This window comes from Musa acuminata, unplaced genomic scaffold, assembly GCF_036884655.1.
Source record: "Musa acuminata AAA Group cultivar baxijiao unplaced genomic scaffold, Cavendish_Baxijiao_AAA HiC_scaffold_1075, whole genome shotgun sequence".
Classification (NCBI taxonomy): domain Eukaryota; kingdom Viridiplantae; phylum Streptophyta; class Magnoliopsida; order Zingiberales; family Musaceae; genus Musa; species Musa acuminata.
The window spans coordinates 43,795-60,450 of NW_027021289.1; the positions used below are offsets into that span (position 1 = coordinate 43,795).

The 16,656-nt window shown below is 38.9% G+C and overlaps 2 protein-coding genes across 2 annotated transcripts; both read left to right on the forward strand.

Annotated features, from left to right (window-relative positions):
* The first annotated feature begins 3,390 nt into the window (after positions 1-3,390).
* On the forward strand, positions 3,391-11,142 carry LOC135666139 (65-kDa microtubule-associated protein 1-like). The gene is made up of 11 exons (XM_065177705.1): positions 3,391-3,570; positions 4,617-4,723; positions 4,809-4,897; positions 4,977-5,180; positions 6,154-6,411; positions 6,492-6,707; positions 8,306-8,461; positions 8,591-8,902; positions 9,494-9,581; positions 10,415-10,563; positions 10,668-11,142. Exons 3-11 carry the CDS (start codon positions 4,826-4,828, stop codon positions 10,971-10,973), a joined length of 1,761 nt encoding a protein of 586 aa, XP_065033777.1. The 5' UTR covers positions 3,391-3,570; positions 4,617-4,723; positions 4,809-4,825; the 3' UTR covers positions 10,974-11,142.
* Positions 11,143-11,798: 656 nt separating this feature from the next.
* On the forward strand, positions 11,799-16,604 carry LOC135666142 (protein ENDOSPERM DEFECTIVE 1-like). Its single transcript, XM_065177706.1, has 6 exons — positions 11,799-12,915; positions 13,004-13,123; positions 14,423-14,539; positions 14,642-14,731; positions 15,607-15,714; positions 15,827-16,604. Exons 1-6 carry the CDS (start codon positions 11,803-11,805, stop codon positions 15,908-15,910), a joined length of 1,632 nt encoding a protein of 543 aa, XP_065033778.1. The 5' UTR covers positions 11,799-11,802; the 3' UTR covers positions 15,911-16,604.
* The last annotated feature ends 52 nt before the right edge of the window (positions 16,605-16,656 follow it).

Genomic DNA, 16,656 nt, shown 5'->3' on the forward strand with positions numbered 1-16,656 from the left:
TGGGCGAAGGAGCGGCCACGGAGTGGCAGAGGGGAAAACCTCTCCTTCGGCTCTTCTCCATTTTTGACTATGATTACCATGCCATCTTCTTTAACTCGTAATAATGTACTTTGGAACTCCTCCCGGCCAATATCATCTCCCTGTCCAATTCAGACGTCTTCACCGATTCTTCTTTATCATCATCATTCTTGTAAATATCTCTTCCGACTGAAAGAGTATTGTTGGAGACACCACTGCTTTGCCTGCCGCCATTGTCATCATCCTTCCAGCCGTGCCTCCTGTATTTCTCAAGTGAGTCGAACCTCGTCTTTAGAGGAATCGAAGAGCCCGAAGGCCGTCTTTTTTAGTACTCTGGGTTATCAGAGTCATCATCCTTCGAATCGCTTCCATCAAAGTAAGAATTTTCCTGCCTCCATCTTGATTGCGAACATGAATTAGTGTCCTTTCTGCCAGACCCGGGTTCCCTGCAGCCTGCAATCGGCCATGATTGCCTTTCCCTTCTCTGCAATTAACTAAAGTTGCGTTCAGCATAGTTTGGACTGAATCAAAACCGAGCGTTTCTTCGACGAAAGATATGGAGAAACTAAAGCAGAACACAGGATTCGGAACTCTTCCAAATTGATTGAAATTTTCACTCTAACAAGATTTATTTATGAGTCTATATGTCGATAAATTCCGCAATCAATAATGTTCTTGGAGAAATGATTCCTTCCGAAAGGTCTCCATCTCCTCAAATTGTCCATAGTCGAAGATGGCAATATCAATAGTCCTAGGCCCAGAAAACATCAACTAAAAAGACGATTTTTATGCGTAATCGTATTTGAATCGGAATAAACCGTCCGAAAAAGAGGATCTTGCAAAATAAAAAATCAACTAAAAAAAGCGGAAACCCAAGAACTGAGAGATGGCGAAAGGAAATAGTCGCAGATAGAAGAAGGCCTATCCGAACGCTAACCTCAATTCCGATCGGAGAAGAGCAGAGTCGTTGGGGTTTCGGTGTACCGAGGAAGAACGGGAGCCCATGAATTCCTCTATGCCACGTAGCTATGCTGACACAACATGGTCTGACCAACCATGCATCGTCAAACAAACTCAAAAAGGTTGCCTTGTATTAGGCGGGCCCGAGTTCCTCGCCATTAAGCACTGCCATGTTCACAATCCAGAACACTCCAACTTGCAAATTTGAAGATTACATGAGATTCAAGATTAATTACATATTATTCTATATAATTAGTTATTATTAAGATTTTAATCTTTATATTTTTAAATTTTATATTAAAATTTTTATACTTATACAAGTAAAATATTTAATAATGTTTCTTTACGTTATTAATTTTATAAAAAAAAAATATCATAAAATTTATGTTGATTCCGTCTGATTTATCATTCAATACATATATTTTTATCATAAATATAGATAGCTTAATTTATTTTTTAAAAAATAAAAAAAATATTTAAAATAATTAATTATTTATAAAAATAATTTATAATTAGTCTTAAAATTCATGATGATTCAATGAATTGCATACGTGAAGAAAATGTCATTATTTTAACATTATATCTCAGTATATTGTACTTTGGTTGTCTTTCTTGGCTAAGAAAGTTTCCGTAGACGTCTTTATTAGATTGCATGATATTTTAGATCGAAAACCAACGTACAAGATCGTCAACCCTCGTCCTTTGATGGGCCCGCCCGATAGCTACCGTTACCCTCGACGAAGGGGCAAAATCCGATTACGTGTACGAAGGGCCGCAACAAAATCCGCACCTCCCGGCACGAATCTTCATGCACCCTGATCACCAAGAGGGCGCATCATCGACCGTCAGATCTGCCATCCGTTCCGCCATGATTGGCTCCATCGATGAAACATCGAAGACAGTATGTGCTCTGTAGCTGATCCGACGTGCCACTGATGATTCTATGCCGGTCTTTGTCACTCAATTAATCATCATTCAATTATTTAGAGCATTGGATAGCTATAAATATGTTAGGTGCTCGGCTTCAGCCTTCAATTGGGGAAGGATGTCTTCTCATTGGTGGACAATTAGAAGTCGAAGCATGCATGCATGCCATTGATCTCTCCTCGCTGATATAATAAACTATAAAATTAGTTCAAGAATAAGAATAAACTATAAAATAATCGAACTCTATATCGATTGTGGTGTTTTTAAATATATTATAGTGATTTTTGACATCTTCAAAAAAAATACTATAACTGAAGACCAGTCAAATAAAAAAAGGACTAAAAGACTTTTTGACATGTTAATGATATGAAAAATAGATAAAAAAAATGCATGCAAAATATAAATTTGTCTAATCGCAACTGTATATGTAAAGAAGATTTAAATTGATTTCTTGATATAACTAGTCTCGTCAAATCATCAATCTAAAAATCTGTAATATGCTGGACATGAAAATAACTTTTATGCCAAGATTGAAATCAAATACTTAGATCTAGTTTAACGATGCATACGTTTTGAAGTCATCTATTCAGATATTTCTGTGCAACTAGATCCTTTCTCCTCTCTTCCTGTTAATTCACAGGACTAACTAATTCAGGATCAACTAGATTGATGGTTTAGGGAGAGAGTTGAGAAGAAAAGTGTAATCCCTCGACTATGTTCGTTGTGAGACGTGCGTTTATGTGTGCCCACAGTCCCTAGGTCATATCTAGAGGTTTATGATAAGATATTATGAGATTTCTTCCTATCAAGATTATTTTCTAAGGAATCGTGCTGGATTTCTATTATATTGACTAAAATATTTAAACAGAATCTAATTAGTTATATTATATATCTTATCCAATTATAAAGAGCTATAAAATCTAAGACAATGATCTCTATGATATAATAAACTATAAAATTAGTTCAAGAATAAGAATAAACTATAAAATAATCGAACTCTATATCGATTGTGATGTTTTTAAATATATTATAGTGATTTTTGACATCTTCAAAAAGAAAATTCTTTAGATTTATATGAAAAATACTACAACCGAAGATCAGTCCAATCAAAAGGACGAAAAGACTTTTTGACCATGTCACTGATATGAAAAATAGATAATAAAAAATGCACGTAAAATATAAATTTGTCTGATCCCAACTGTATATGTAAAGAAGATTTAAATTGATTTCTTGATATAACTATCGGACTTGGCCTCATCAAATCATCAATCATAATATATCCTTTCCTTGATTCCAAGTATTTTTGATGGCACATTATTCATGTACTATAGAGAGGGGGCCAAGCGGTGTAGCAGCAGTTATGCTGGGGGCCATTGGTGAAGTGACCGCATCGCAATCTCAAGTATTCCATACCCGATACGCAATTGGGGTGCCCACCGGGGCCCACCACATGACCTCCATTATTATATTGTTTTTGCCCACTGTCTCTTTGTCCGAAGCCAGCAAAGCGAACGCGAACGCGCACGCACACCGTCACCGTCGCTTCTCTCACACCCAGAGCAGCGGCAGCAGCAGCGGCGGAGGGTAGAGAGGAGCACGGAAGCGCTCGGATCTCCTCCTGAGATCCACCCCTCCGAACCGTAGCCCTCCGATCGACGCTCTACGGTGAGCGCCCTCCTCCTCCCATCTCTTCCTGCTTCCCCTTCTTTCCCAGCCTGGAACCCTCTGCGTTCTCGTGATCTCGTGAAGAAACGCCGCTCGCCTCGGGCTTTTCGCTGCCCCAACCGCCCGCATTCTCAGGGGATCGGTTTGTTGGGTACCTTTCGGCTCCATTCGAAGTGGCCTTTTAGCAATTGGCGCGTGGTTCGCTAAACGAAGGGTCTTTTTCTTCGATGCATTGCTCGGAGATGGTCATTCCTGCTTCCGATTCCGTCGATTGGAGTTAGTTCAGTTTCCAAAGGCTGCTTCTCTCTCGATTCTCTCCGTCGTAGTTTCGCTGGGTACTGTCGACTCCATGCCCTTTTCGTGGATCTGCGGTCCGGCTTTCAACTTCCCACTCTACTTTTACTGGACAGTTGTCTCGATTACACCATATCGTAACATCATGGCTGGAGAACATGTTACTTCCTATTTTAACCAGTGACTCTCTGAAGATAAAGACTTACGGTTGGCAGGATTCGGCCTGTGTGATGTGGTTGGGGGAGATGGTGATCGTTGCATTCTTTTTGGAGTTCTTCATTTTCTTTTTACTCTACAATCTTTGAGTAGGCTTAGCTAGTTCTATGGTGTAATTTTAGTTTGATCTAAAAATGTTACTTCTTTACGTCAACCAGTCGCTATCTTAACATAAGGACATACAGTTGGCAACATATAACTTGTGTGACATGGTTAGTTACATTCTTTTTGGAGTTCTTTATTTGCTTTTTGCTCTCTACTGTTTTGGAGTAGACTCAGCTGCTTCCTTAAATGTGGTGAATTTTTAGTTTGATCTGGGAATAATTGTGGACTTGAGGCTGGAGCAGTTCACTGTTGAGGTTGTTTAGCTAGGTGTAGTTGGCCCTCAGGTGCCTTAAGAAACTTTCAGTATTTTGTGCTTTAATCCTGTCGGGAGTTCTTTTAAATTAATTCTTAGTGTGCCAATTGCACCACATGTTTCTTTACTCCATCTTGCTAGACAAAAACCCAACTCTTTTGTTTCTTTATCGCTACAGCAATCTCAGCTAGTTGGAGCGGTCTAAAATTCATACTTTGTGACAAGGACTCGCTTGTTACATGTTTCATCAGTCAGCAGGAGTAAGCTTTCTTACTGTTCTATAAGGTATAACGATCTGGCATGATTCGATTTGACCTTTCTAGTCCAGTACAGTGGAGATAGTATGTGTATGGAGTCTTCCATTGTGCAGGTTCCCTTGAGCTGTAAATGGCGGTTTCAGATACTCAGAATCCATTATTAGGTGAAACAACATGCGGATCTTTGCTGCAGCAGTTGCAGGTTATTCAATTTCTTGCAGATTTTTCTTACTTGCAATCAGCAACATGAAGCTGATCAAATGACTGTCCCTGTATTTCAGCTAATATGGGACGAGGTTGGTGAAAGTGATGAAGAACGCGATAGGATGTTGCTTCAGCTAGAGCAAGAGTGCTTAGAGGTATATAAGAGGAAAGTTGAGCAGGCTTCAAAGACAAGGGTCCTTCTTCTGCAGTCCTTGGCTGATTCGAAAGCTGAGCTTCTCAGACTGCTTTCTGCTCTTGGAGAAAAGTCTTTTGATGGCATCGTGAGTTACATTTATGTTCCTCAGAATCCAGTGGCCAAGAAATCTACCTGGATAAAAAAAGTGACCTTTTTATGACTTGCATCATATTTACAATGCATAAATTCTTCATGATGGGACATTACCTTGTGCATTGGCAACACATTCTTAGATTAATTCTTTATGATGAGAGACAGGAAAGTGGTTACGCTGTAACCTACATGCATGCTTTTGAAGTCTGCTTTAGAATATTATATTTAGATAAAAAGAAACTCTCTGAATATGGCACTGGTTCTTTTATTTATCATACAATACCATTATCTCAGCCTCCAAGACCTTAGGATATAATTAAGTATTGATCTGTATCAACTCTTGGAGCAGGAGTAGGGTTCAACTGATAGAAATAAGGTGGACTCTCTGACATATGGTTATTTCCATGCCTGAAGAGCCCTTGTTTATAGTGACATATTATTTCAACTGATAGAAACCATCAAATAATGTTGTTTATGTCGTCGGGAACAATAAATTTATTTTGAGATCAAAACAAGGTGTCAAATTTAATGGCCATTAATACCCTTCATCTTTTCTTTTTGATATCTTTCGTCGACTTTAATCATCAGAAAACTTGCATCTATTTTATGCCAACTAGTTCCATACTAATTAGGTTTGGCATACCTGTGAACACGTAAGTATCCTTCGAGAGCTGGAACTTTCCTTTTTCTAAGATTTTTTTCCAGAGTCCATCAGTGCTTATAAGTAACATAATATTGCAATAAGTTGCCTTCCAATGTAAAACTTTGTCCTGAGAAGTGGTTGTGTAGTTACTGCCTGAAATTCATAGTACACAGATACAGCATATTTGTCAGACCAGAATAGTTCTTATTTAACAAGTACAGGATTTGAACCATAACTGCAAAACCACCTATTTTTGGTTTCTGTTTCCATCATCAAAAATTGGATTTTTAATTAATAACAGTTGCTAATTCATATGTTTCAGCCTGATAAATCCTCTGGCACAATCAAGGAGCAACTAGCAGCTATAGCACCACTTCTGGAGCAACTGTGCAAGCAGAAAGAGGATAGGATAAGAGAATTTGCTGATGTGCAACTGCAAATTGAGAAGATCCGTGGAGAAATTGCTGGAACTTCAATAATTGGTGAGCAAATGAGGACACCAACAGTTGATGAGGAGGATTTGTCACTGAAAAAGCTGGATGAATATCAGCAACAACTGCAAGAACTTCAGAAAGAAAAGGTTCCTTGTCATAGTGATGTTGCTGAGTTTATCTTGAAAGGATGATTCCTGTGGTAACATTTGCATGTATAATTCTGCAGAGTGATAGGCTGCACAAGATCCTTGATTTTGTTAGCACAGTTCATGATCTGTGTGCTGTTCTGGGGTTGGATTTCTTCAGTACGATAACTGAAGTTCATCCTAGCTTAAATGACTCTGTTAGTGTACAATCAAAGAGCATCAGTAATGATACCTTATCCAAGCTTTCTGGGATGGTCATGGTGCTTAAAGAAGATAAAAAAATGCGACTAAAAAAGGTAATTTCTACAATGCAGCATCATATTGGCTCTTCAGTAGTTCTTTTCAGCTTTATGCTAATGGATAAACAACATAACTGTACACTTCACTGGATTCAATCCTAGTTTTGGTGTTTGGACAGCATTCCTTTCAAACTTTTCAATCTCCTGATTGTGCTTGGGGTCTACCACTATTTGAAATTCTAAACTTCCACATGTATTGGCGGCATGTTATGACAATCGAGCATTCATCCGTTTTAGATGTAATGTCGTTAATGATTCTGGCTTGTTATATTGATGTCTATAGTTTGATCAAATGGGTATTGTCTTGTATTAGAAAAATGATATTGGAATTAACTGCTGGTTTTGTTGCATGCTGACTCTAAATAGCAACTGAAATCCCGGATCATAATCTTTGACATTCTTTTCTGTATCGGACATGTTAATTTTGTATTTGTTAAACATCCCGGATCATAATCTTTGACATTCTTTTCTGTATCAGACATGTTAATTTTGTATTTGTTAACATCAGGAATGAGGTTCATTTATCGGAGTAGATCTCCATGATTTCACATGTCAATTCTACATGGAGCATATCCTAAAAGAAAGTGAGATTAGATTATACTTCGTGGTGCACCATGATTATGATTTAGCAACTAATTTTGTGTTAACTTGTTGTTTCCAATTACCCACATTCCTTTCTGCAAGATACAGCTTTTTCCTGTTCTAGTTCACATGAGGAGCATTCTTTTCTCTATATTCTTGATCAAAGTCCTTCTTTCATTGGCCGTACCAAATTTATTCGGACTTTAATTTCTTGCTGGGCATTAAGCCATGGAAATTTCTTCCACAGGCTTCCATTTGATGGTCCAGAAATTCAGCTCCTTGTTCTACATCCTCACATTTGCTACTTCAACAAGAACAAGCATAGTTATAACTATTTGGTATCAGCTGTATATTTCTGAGATTTAGCTCTTTCAAGAGCAATATCACTAGTCAAATCCAGGGCCATCAAATTTGTTTTAAGTTGCTAACATCTGCAAAAATCCACATCCTTATTTGATATTCCCAATTATTATGCTGGTCGAGTTACCTAGTGCAACCTTACTCTTGAGGCTTGGGATTACCATGAAAAGGATGCAATAGTATGCATGTGTAAGCAAAAGTGAGCTTAAAATATATCTGGAATTTTTAAAACGTATCACTTTTTCATCTTTAAATGACCTTAGAAGTGTTACTAATAAAGTAGAGTTGTCCATGTTCTTCCCTTTTTGATATGTGGCAGTCTCCTCTCTTGCCTAAATTTATCTTGCCTTGTAATTCAGCTTGTGGTTTATTTGTCAAGTCATCTCTATTGAATTGAGTTTCTGTCACAGAACATGTGATTATATGGAGAGAATATAACGAATAATAATGTGTAAACTATGTGCTGTTGATCAGATAAAACATAATTTCATTATTGTGTTTAGATGATGAGGCAGGAATAAACATGTTAATAGGTAATAATATTTTCCGTTCTATTGTTATCATCTCTTTTCTTCTGATGTTTGGCTTCACATTTTATGTCAATTAGAAAATGCATGAGCTAGTTTTGAGTTTTGCTTTTATTCCCTTTTCAGCTTCAAGAGTTAGCTGCTCAGCTTACTGATCTTTGGAATCTGATGGATACACCAATGGAAGAGCAGAGTCTGTTTAGTCATGTAACCAGTAATATGTCTGCTACAGTGGATGAGGTCACTGTTCCTGGAGCTCTCGCCCTTGACCTGATTGAGCAGGTTAGTTAGAAGAGAATTCTTAATGATGCTCAACTTTTTTGTATCTTACAATTGAGTTGATGCTAAAGTTCTTTTTTTTTTTTTCATTTTTCTTCTGTTGTTGCACATATTCTCTCTTTCTATGTCAAGGCTGAAGTGGAAGTTGAAAGGTTAGATCAGCTAAAGGCAAGCAAGATGAAGGAAATAGCTTTCAAGAAACAAACTGAACTTGAAGACATTTACACTCATGCTCATGTAGACATCGATTCTGCAGCTGCAAGAGATAAAATATTGGCTCTAATTGACTCTGGAAATGTTGAACCTTCAGACTTACTAGCAGAAATGGATAACCAGATATTGAAAGCTAAAGAGGAAGCAATGAGCAGGAAAGAAATTTTGGAAAAGGTTGAAAAATGGATGTCAGCATGCGAAGAAGAAAGCTGGCTTGAAGACTATAATCGGGTACCAACAGTAACTTGCTATCATGTTTACATATTCTTACACTTGCAATTTTTTATGCATTACTAATTTATTATTCTGCTCGGTGGCCACCTTGATCTCCAAGTCCAACAGTATTCTGTTATACATCTTTTCAAATTTCCTGACTTTGTGATAAAAATCTTCTGTTGATGGAAGGTAAGATTTAATTCCAACAAGAGCAATTGTCTCTCTACACTGTGTCTTATGTTGATGCACACACATTTGTTGATGTTGCTTTATGCTAATCATTTTTCTGTTTGTAACTTGTAGTTGCTTCTGGGTATATGTTCTTTCATATCAAGTTTCTTTTAGCATGCTATGACAACCTAAAAGTTGAAGAAGTTTCTTACAAAGACCAGCTTGAAGTGTTATATAATTGCTACTAGAACATGACATGTGACATTTAGCTTGTCCATGTAGTCTCTTTGTGCATAATTGAACTTGAGAAATTATTAGAATAAAGAAGGGAATCTACAATGGAATAGTTCCTTTCTGTGGTCCAAGCAATTCTCTTGACCCATGATAAAATTCCAACCAAATCTGACTTGTGTGATGTATGATTTCGTTTTTCAGGATGATAACAGATATAACTCGAGTAGAGGTGCACATTTAAATCTGAAGCGTGCTGAAAAAGCTCGTGTATTGGTTAACAAGATTCCAGGTATCTTTGTAAAACCTTGTTGAGGTCTATCAATTTTGTATCTCTTATTATGATCAAATTTCTGAAAGAAATTTATGCCTTCTGGCAAGAATTGTTTTCAATGCACTTGTAGAGGATAAGTAGGTGGCTGCTTTTGCATATAGACAAGCAATGGATATTTTCATTTCCAGGTTCCTTATCCTATTAAAGGTACACTTAACACTGGAGCAGTATGATAAATGCTCTATCAGATGGGAAAAAATATATAGATGCAAGGGTTTATAGCAAATATATTTTAGTGCCTGCACGTGCATTAATGATTGATATTTTAGTATGTTGCTATCATATTTTAACATATTGATAGCTTGCCTCAAAAGATTGGTAATGTGTTAACAACTGCAATTATCGGATGGAGTCATTGGCAAGTGAACATTGCAATTGCCAAATATATGACCAAGCTTTCAGCTAAGGTGATTATTCAAACTGCCAAAGATGTGAAATCCTTTGCTTTCCTGTATTCCTAATCCTAGAAAACAAGGTAATTTTCTCCATAACTGAGGAATGCTGGCTTCTCATCATCTGTATTACTTTTCTTAAAGGATCATTCTGGTGCATTTTTATTTCCAATATCATCAGAATCAGATTGAGACTGTGCATTTTACTAGCTCCTTGATAGCTAAAAGATCCTGGTTGGGACAAGTAACAGAAAACATGAGTGCCAATCAATGTTCCTCTTTAGTAGATTGATTCTGCAGCTGATTTTTATGATTAGAAATTGATCTACAGTTAAGTCTGTAATGGCTGGAAAATCATTTCAAAATGTTTTAATGACTTGACACCATTTGTTTTTTCAGCTCTTGTTGATATGCTGGTTGCCAAAACTCGTACATGGGAGGAGGATCGTGGCATGTCATTCACCTACGATGGTGTTCCACTTCTTGCGATGCTAGACGAATACACCATGCTAAGGCAGGAAAGAGAGGGGGAGAAACGAAAGCAAAGGGTAATTTTCAGCTTGTTCAATGTTCATGATGGTCTACTAACCCTAATTCATGGCCAGTCACAGGTCATGAGGCTTATATTTCCTTGCTTTGTGCTCATAAACAGGATCAAAAGCGCATCCATGAGCAACTTGCCACCGAACAAGAAGCTTTGTTCGGTTCAAGGCCAAGCCCAGCCAGGCCGCTTGGTCCGAAGAAGGTGGTGGGGCCTCGCCCAAATGGCAGTACATCAAATGGGACCCCAAGCCGGCGGCTATCCCTCAATGCAAATCAAGGCAGTGCTAACGGTGTTCGATCTATGAGCAGGGATGGAAAGCGAGACAGCAACAGGCCTGCAGCTCCAGTGAACTACGTCAAGGAGGAGGCAGCCTCCCAAATGTCTGCCACTGAACAAGCTCCAGCTTCACCATGACTACATTTGCACCTCTTCTCCTTCTCAATTGATGCAGTCGTTGTTAGGTTGTGATAAGTTGATCTACTTGACCGAGGAATCAGCTCTATACTTATAAACTGTGTCCTGTTTACTTTCCGAACATAATATTTGTCATTGTAATTAAATAAGCATGCCTTGTATTACTTCATTTCTGGTGAAGACTATGCTTAATTAACAGAATTCATGCATACATGGAATTAGCTTTATATATATATATATATATATATATATATATATATATATATATATATATATATATATATATATATAAAAGAAATTTTCCTAGAGCGCGTCTAAACTTTCAAAACTTTTCGTAGAGTATTTTTGTTTTCATAAATGATTATTTTACTCTTAACGCTCATCAATCTATTTTCGTCTTTGTCTTACACCTCATGTCATCTCTATCATCACTTGTGATGATGGCGATCTCGTTCGATCCATCTCCTCTACCTACAAGGCTCTAAATTGATTTTTTCGCATGACAAGGGATAATTAAAAATTTCTTAAAAATATAATATTTTTCAAGAATTCCTTATATATATATATATGTGTATGTATATATATGTATGTGTATGTATATATACATATATATATATATGTATATATGTATATATATACATATACGTATATATATATATGTATATATATATAAATATATATCCCGGAGCCTTTTTTTAAACCCCCGTGCACGGGAAACTAGCCGTTGCGGTATCATCGACGTCGTCGTCTCTTCCAACGGCTACTTAAATCGCCTCTTCTTCTTCTTGGTTGTTGTTCGTCTTCTTGTTCTTTCTTTCCCTAAGCCAAAATGATGGTGGAATCCTCTTCACTTCCTCCTCTTCCCCCTCCACTGGCGTCGGCTGCACAGCCCCCGATCCCCACCCCTCCGGCCACCGACAGGAGGCCCCGCCGGCCCCGTGCTAGGGAGGTCACCTCTCGCTACCTGTCCCCCTCCCCTTCCTCCTCCTGTTCGTCTTCCGAAACCCAACACTTCGCTGCGTCTCCGAGGAATGTTTGCCCCGCCGTCTCCCTCCTCCCGCTCCTCCCCAAGAAGCCGCACAAGCATCACGAACCCCTGGAGGCCGACGAGAACCAGCCCCTGACATCCACCCGGCGCAGCGTGGAGACGCCCCTCCCCGTCTCCACCAAGCCTCCCAGCACCCTCAAGAAGAAGGCCGTCGTCCGGTTGTTCGCGGACAACAATGCCGCTACCGGTGCAGCGGAGCAGCCACCGCGGCCGGGTGATACGAAGCGGAGGCCGAGGCCGGGAACCCCGATGCCGCCCCACCTTGTCGCGGATGGCACCAGCGTCGGGAGAAGGAACCCCCGCCCTCCCACGCCGGCCCGGGTGAGCCCGTTTCCGTTCGAGGGCAACAGCTACGGTCATGGAAGCGGCGATAATCGGCTCGAGGAGACCTTGTCGGAGAATTCTTTCTCGGATTCAGAGACTTGCAGCGTTAGCAGCCAGGGCGGCCTCTGTGACAGCCCGCCCCTCCTCCCCCCTGCGTCTTGCAGATCGAGGCCGGTGGCCGAGGTCCGGTCCTCCATGCCGGAGGCCGACCTCCTGTCGGCCAGACGCGCCACGGAAGCGTGTTCCAGCCGACAAACCGGCGCCGAAGACTCTGCTTGTAGGGCGTCGACCAGCTCGTTCTGCCTCCGATCCCTAACCCCGGCCATGTCCTGCCGTCAGCAGCAGCATCCGCTCAATTTGAGCAAGTCCGTCAATAGGCCCCTTTTCTCGTCAAAGCCGCCGCAACCTCCGACTGCTAAATCCAGCACGGAGGTGAAGAAGGGGAAGAAGGAGTCGAGCCGGAAGGAGGAAGTCCATGTGCTTAAGCTACTCGACAACCATTACGTGCAGTGGAGGTTCATTAACGCCAAAGCACGAGCAGCAATGGAAGCTCGGAGAATTGCTGCCGAGGTTGGTGAACGTTGAGGCTCCATCAACAATTTGAGCTGATTTCTCATCGATCATCACACAAATACTGAACAGATTGTATTGTTTTCAGAGATCACTGCACGGGCTTTCGGCGACGATCGCAGAGCTCCAAAGCTCCGTTACTGAGAAGAAGATCCAACTCGAACAACTCAAGAGAAGAGAAAGTCTATCGTCCATCATCCGCTGTCAGGTAAGGCCTGTTCTTCTTATGTGTGTGGATTTCAATTCTCTCCTCATCTGCATTGGATCACTCTGCTCTGATCCACGCAAAGGGTGTTTGTTGATTCAGAAGGTTTCAATGCTTGCAATAGGCAAAGTTTTTGAACCAGGGTTAGGATTTCAATCCAGCTACAATTTTAACACCCCATTTAGTCCGATATCAAAAATGGTAAAAAGATATGTTAACCGTCATTGTTTTAGACGAGTTTTGGACCAGTAGTATAGGCTCAACAAATGAATAGATTAGTTATCCCATCAGACTAGGTCGATACTATCAAAGCTGACAGGCATACAGCGAATGACTCAAGTAGGTAAGGATGATGACTACCCATGGATGAAGTTAAAAGGCATGTTACCCTGGTTTAATTATGCATCAAAAGAAGATGGGTCTACGGTCATTAATTTAGGTTTAAACATTTTTGAACTAGTGATTTAGACATGTTAATAGGTTGATATTATCAAAGCCGACGAGCATACAACGAATGACTCAAGTAGGTAAGGATGACGACTACCCATGGATGAAGTTAAAAGGCATGTTACCCTGGTTTAATCGTGCATCAAAAGTGATAGAAGATAGGTCTACGGTCATAAATTTAGGTTTAAACATTTTTGAACTAGTGATTTAGACATGTTAATAGGTTGATACTATCAAAGCCGACGGGCATACAGCGAATGACTCAAGTAGGTAAGGATGACTACCTACTCAAAAGACTCGAGTAGGTAAGGATGAAGTTAAAAGACACATTACCCTATTTAATCGCACATCAAAAGTGATAGAACTAGTGATTTAGCCTACGATCATTAATTTGGGTTTAAATATTTTTGAACTAGTGATTTAGACAGGTTAATAGGTCAATCATCGTGTGACAATAATGATATTGTTGCTACTCATGCATCAGATTTCCCAGGTTCACTACTCTGATTTCATCAGAAACAGCAGTATTCCGGAGTAAACTAAACTAGCAGGATAAGAAAATTGCAAAATTTAAGCATCTAGTGAAGTAATTTTGGCAAATCCAACAACAGGTGATGAACCAAGTGTGCTTGCAGCATGATGACAATGATCGACTCTTTTTATGTGTGGCCTCAATCCTCATGTAGGAGCATTACTAGGAGGACCTTTTTTCTCTTCTTTTCTTTTTTATCCTTTGAGGGATGCTTGCAAGGCTGACTTGTATGATTTATAAATCCATTTCCATGATAAATGCAAAAACATATAACATCTTGTTCGTGATCATATACTAATAGAATCATGGTCCTCTGCTCCTAGATGCTGCATTTGGATGAGTGGACAGTTCTTGAAGACGAATATTCAAGTTCTCTTTCAGGAGCAACAAAGGCTCTTCAGGATGCTTCACTTAGACTCCCAATTAATGGGAATGTGAAGGTACAACATCTTTGGGTTAATTTCTCTATGAATCATAACATTTTACTCCCTTTTTTTTTCTCTTTTTGGTTGATTTTAAATTATATTTGATCTTTTTTTCAGGTTGATAATAGAGAACTCAAAGAAGTTCTAGACTATGCATTACTAATGCTGGAATCACTTTCTCCATGTGTGGAAAATTTTCTACCAAAGGTAAAATTTGTTGGATATATAACTGCATGCATGATTTCAAACTTCTTCTAAAAAGAATTTGAGAATCTTCGTTACTAATCTACCTGCCATATGTTCTCCTTAGTTCTGCAGGCTTGTTCTTCCATAAACCAATGTTTATCATATCACTCACATACGCAATATTTCTGTTTTTCATTAATTTTTTTTTTATAAGGTTGTTTGATACATGATTCTGTAACCAAGTCGATGCTCCTAAATGCCAAACTTGTGATGTGCAAGAGAAATATAAAGTTCTGTTTAAGTACTGAGAGGGTTGACTCTTTTCCGAAGGCTGACTAAAATTTTTTGAACTGCATGAGCATGTCTTATGTGATGAATTAGGCATTTAGTTTACTGAATGATTACTTCAAATGAACTTTCAAGTATTTGTAAATTATGTTACCAATATATCAAGAAATTTTATCAAGAATTAGACACCTAAACCAATGACTAACTTCTGATGAACAGTCTCTGTCTCTCTCTCTCTCTTCTCTCCTCTCTCCCCTTGTGTCTTTGGTACATGAGCCTTCCACCTAGGTGATTACTTGTGAATGCCAAACTTGTAACTGTGAAAGAAAAGTATAAAGTTCTATCAAGTGCTGGGGACTCTTTTTTTAAAGGTTAGCTAAGTTCTTTTGAACTGCATAAGTATGTCTTATGTGAAAGACTATTTACTTATGAAAGACTATTTACCAAGATTTGATAAATCATGTCACCAACTCACCTAATCTTCTTTTAGACTGTAGTAAAGATTTAACTTTGCTAAGTTGCAGCTTGTAGTCCTTCTTTGTCTTTGATGTTCTACCATGTTTATCTTTACATTGCTAGACTCTTATAATGGATTACTCTTACAACAGACAGCAGATATTGATAATGTAGCTTCAGATCTCGCAAGTGTAATCAGTACTCAGAAAACTCTAGTTGAGGAATGTGGAAATCTTTTATCGGAGGCACATAGGTTGCAGGTTAGCCTAGTTTCACCAAAGATGGTGCTTACATCCATTTTATGAGGCAACTCTTAGTAGTTGTGGAACCTGGCAAAAAGAAGTTTAATCTTTTTAATACTGTTGTTTTCAGGTGAAGGAATGCAGCTTGAGAACCCAACTTATTCAAGTAAAGCAGCACAATGTATACTCAAGTACCGTACTTCAGGTCTCTTAAGCATTCCAACTGTCAGGAAAACCATATGTTATTCTTTCATTCTTTGAGTTCATTGAGATGCCACGGTGTCAATAAGAACAACCGTCAGAAAGGAGAGAGTTTCCAGTGAAGACAGTGACATCCATTCATTATGAGGCTAGATCTAGTATCTCAACTTTTGTACATCAAGCAAACAAAAAGAGTGGCCTTTTCTTGTATGGAAACATTTTCGAATCATGGATGAACAGTTTCAGAATAAGGTCTTGTGTCTTCTGGTGCTTCAGTTGTTAGTCTGATTTCTGAAGAGAGCACACGATTCATGGATCTAGGGAAGAAGAAACTTGGTCCCCTTGTTGGCTAAGATTTAACTTTGAGCTAAGCTAGAAACTACAGGAAACTAGATTCAGATTGATATTGATAAATGCTATGGAGGGAAAAATCATGAAGCCAACTGAAACAAGGTGCCATTGATTTGTTTTCAGAATTGTATCAAACATAATGTATCATGCTCAATGATATTTTTCTTTTAACTCAAAACTGGTGTCAAGCCTGCTCATAAGCTTGGGAAGATTTCATCTGTCCTCAAGAATATATGGAGTTTTTACAGCTGCAGAACATTGCTTATTTCTAACAGTTTTTGGATCATAGGGAGGTTAAAATTTCAGGTTCAAGAGTTTGTTAAACTCTTGTTCTATCAAGAGTTTGTTAACTTGTTCTAACATATAATCTACGGTCAGGGGAGATTCTCTCTCAGATAAACCATCTCT

Excerpts from the sequence above, each read along its gene's own strand:
- LOC135666142 (XM_065177706.1), top strand. The coding sequence starts at position 11,803 with ATGATGGTGGAATCCTCTTCACTTCCTCCTCTTCCCCCTCCACTGGCG. Across the intron at positions 12,916-13,003 it reads CTCGGAGAATTGCTGCCGAG|AGATCACTGCACGGGCTTTC; the intron begins GTTGGTGAACGT and ends TATTGTTTTCAG. Across the intron at positions 14,732-15,606 it reads TGGAAAATTTTCTACCAAAG|ACAGCAGATATTGATAATGT; the intron begins GTAAAATTTGTT and ends CTCTTACAACAG.
- LOC135666139 (XM_065177705.1), top strand. The coding sequence starts at position 4,826 with ATGGCGGTTTCAGATACTCAGAATCCATTATTAGGTGAAACAACATGC. Across the intron at positions 6,708-8,305 it reads AAAAAATGCGACTAAAAAAG|CTTCAAGAGTTAGCTGCTCA; the intron begins GTAATTTCTACA and ends TTCCCTTTTCAG. Across the intron at positions 8,462-8,590 it reads CCCTTGACCTGATTGAGCAG|GCTGAAGTGGAAGTTGAAAG; the intron begins GTTAGTTAGAAG and ends TTCTATGTCAAG.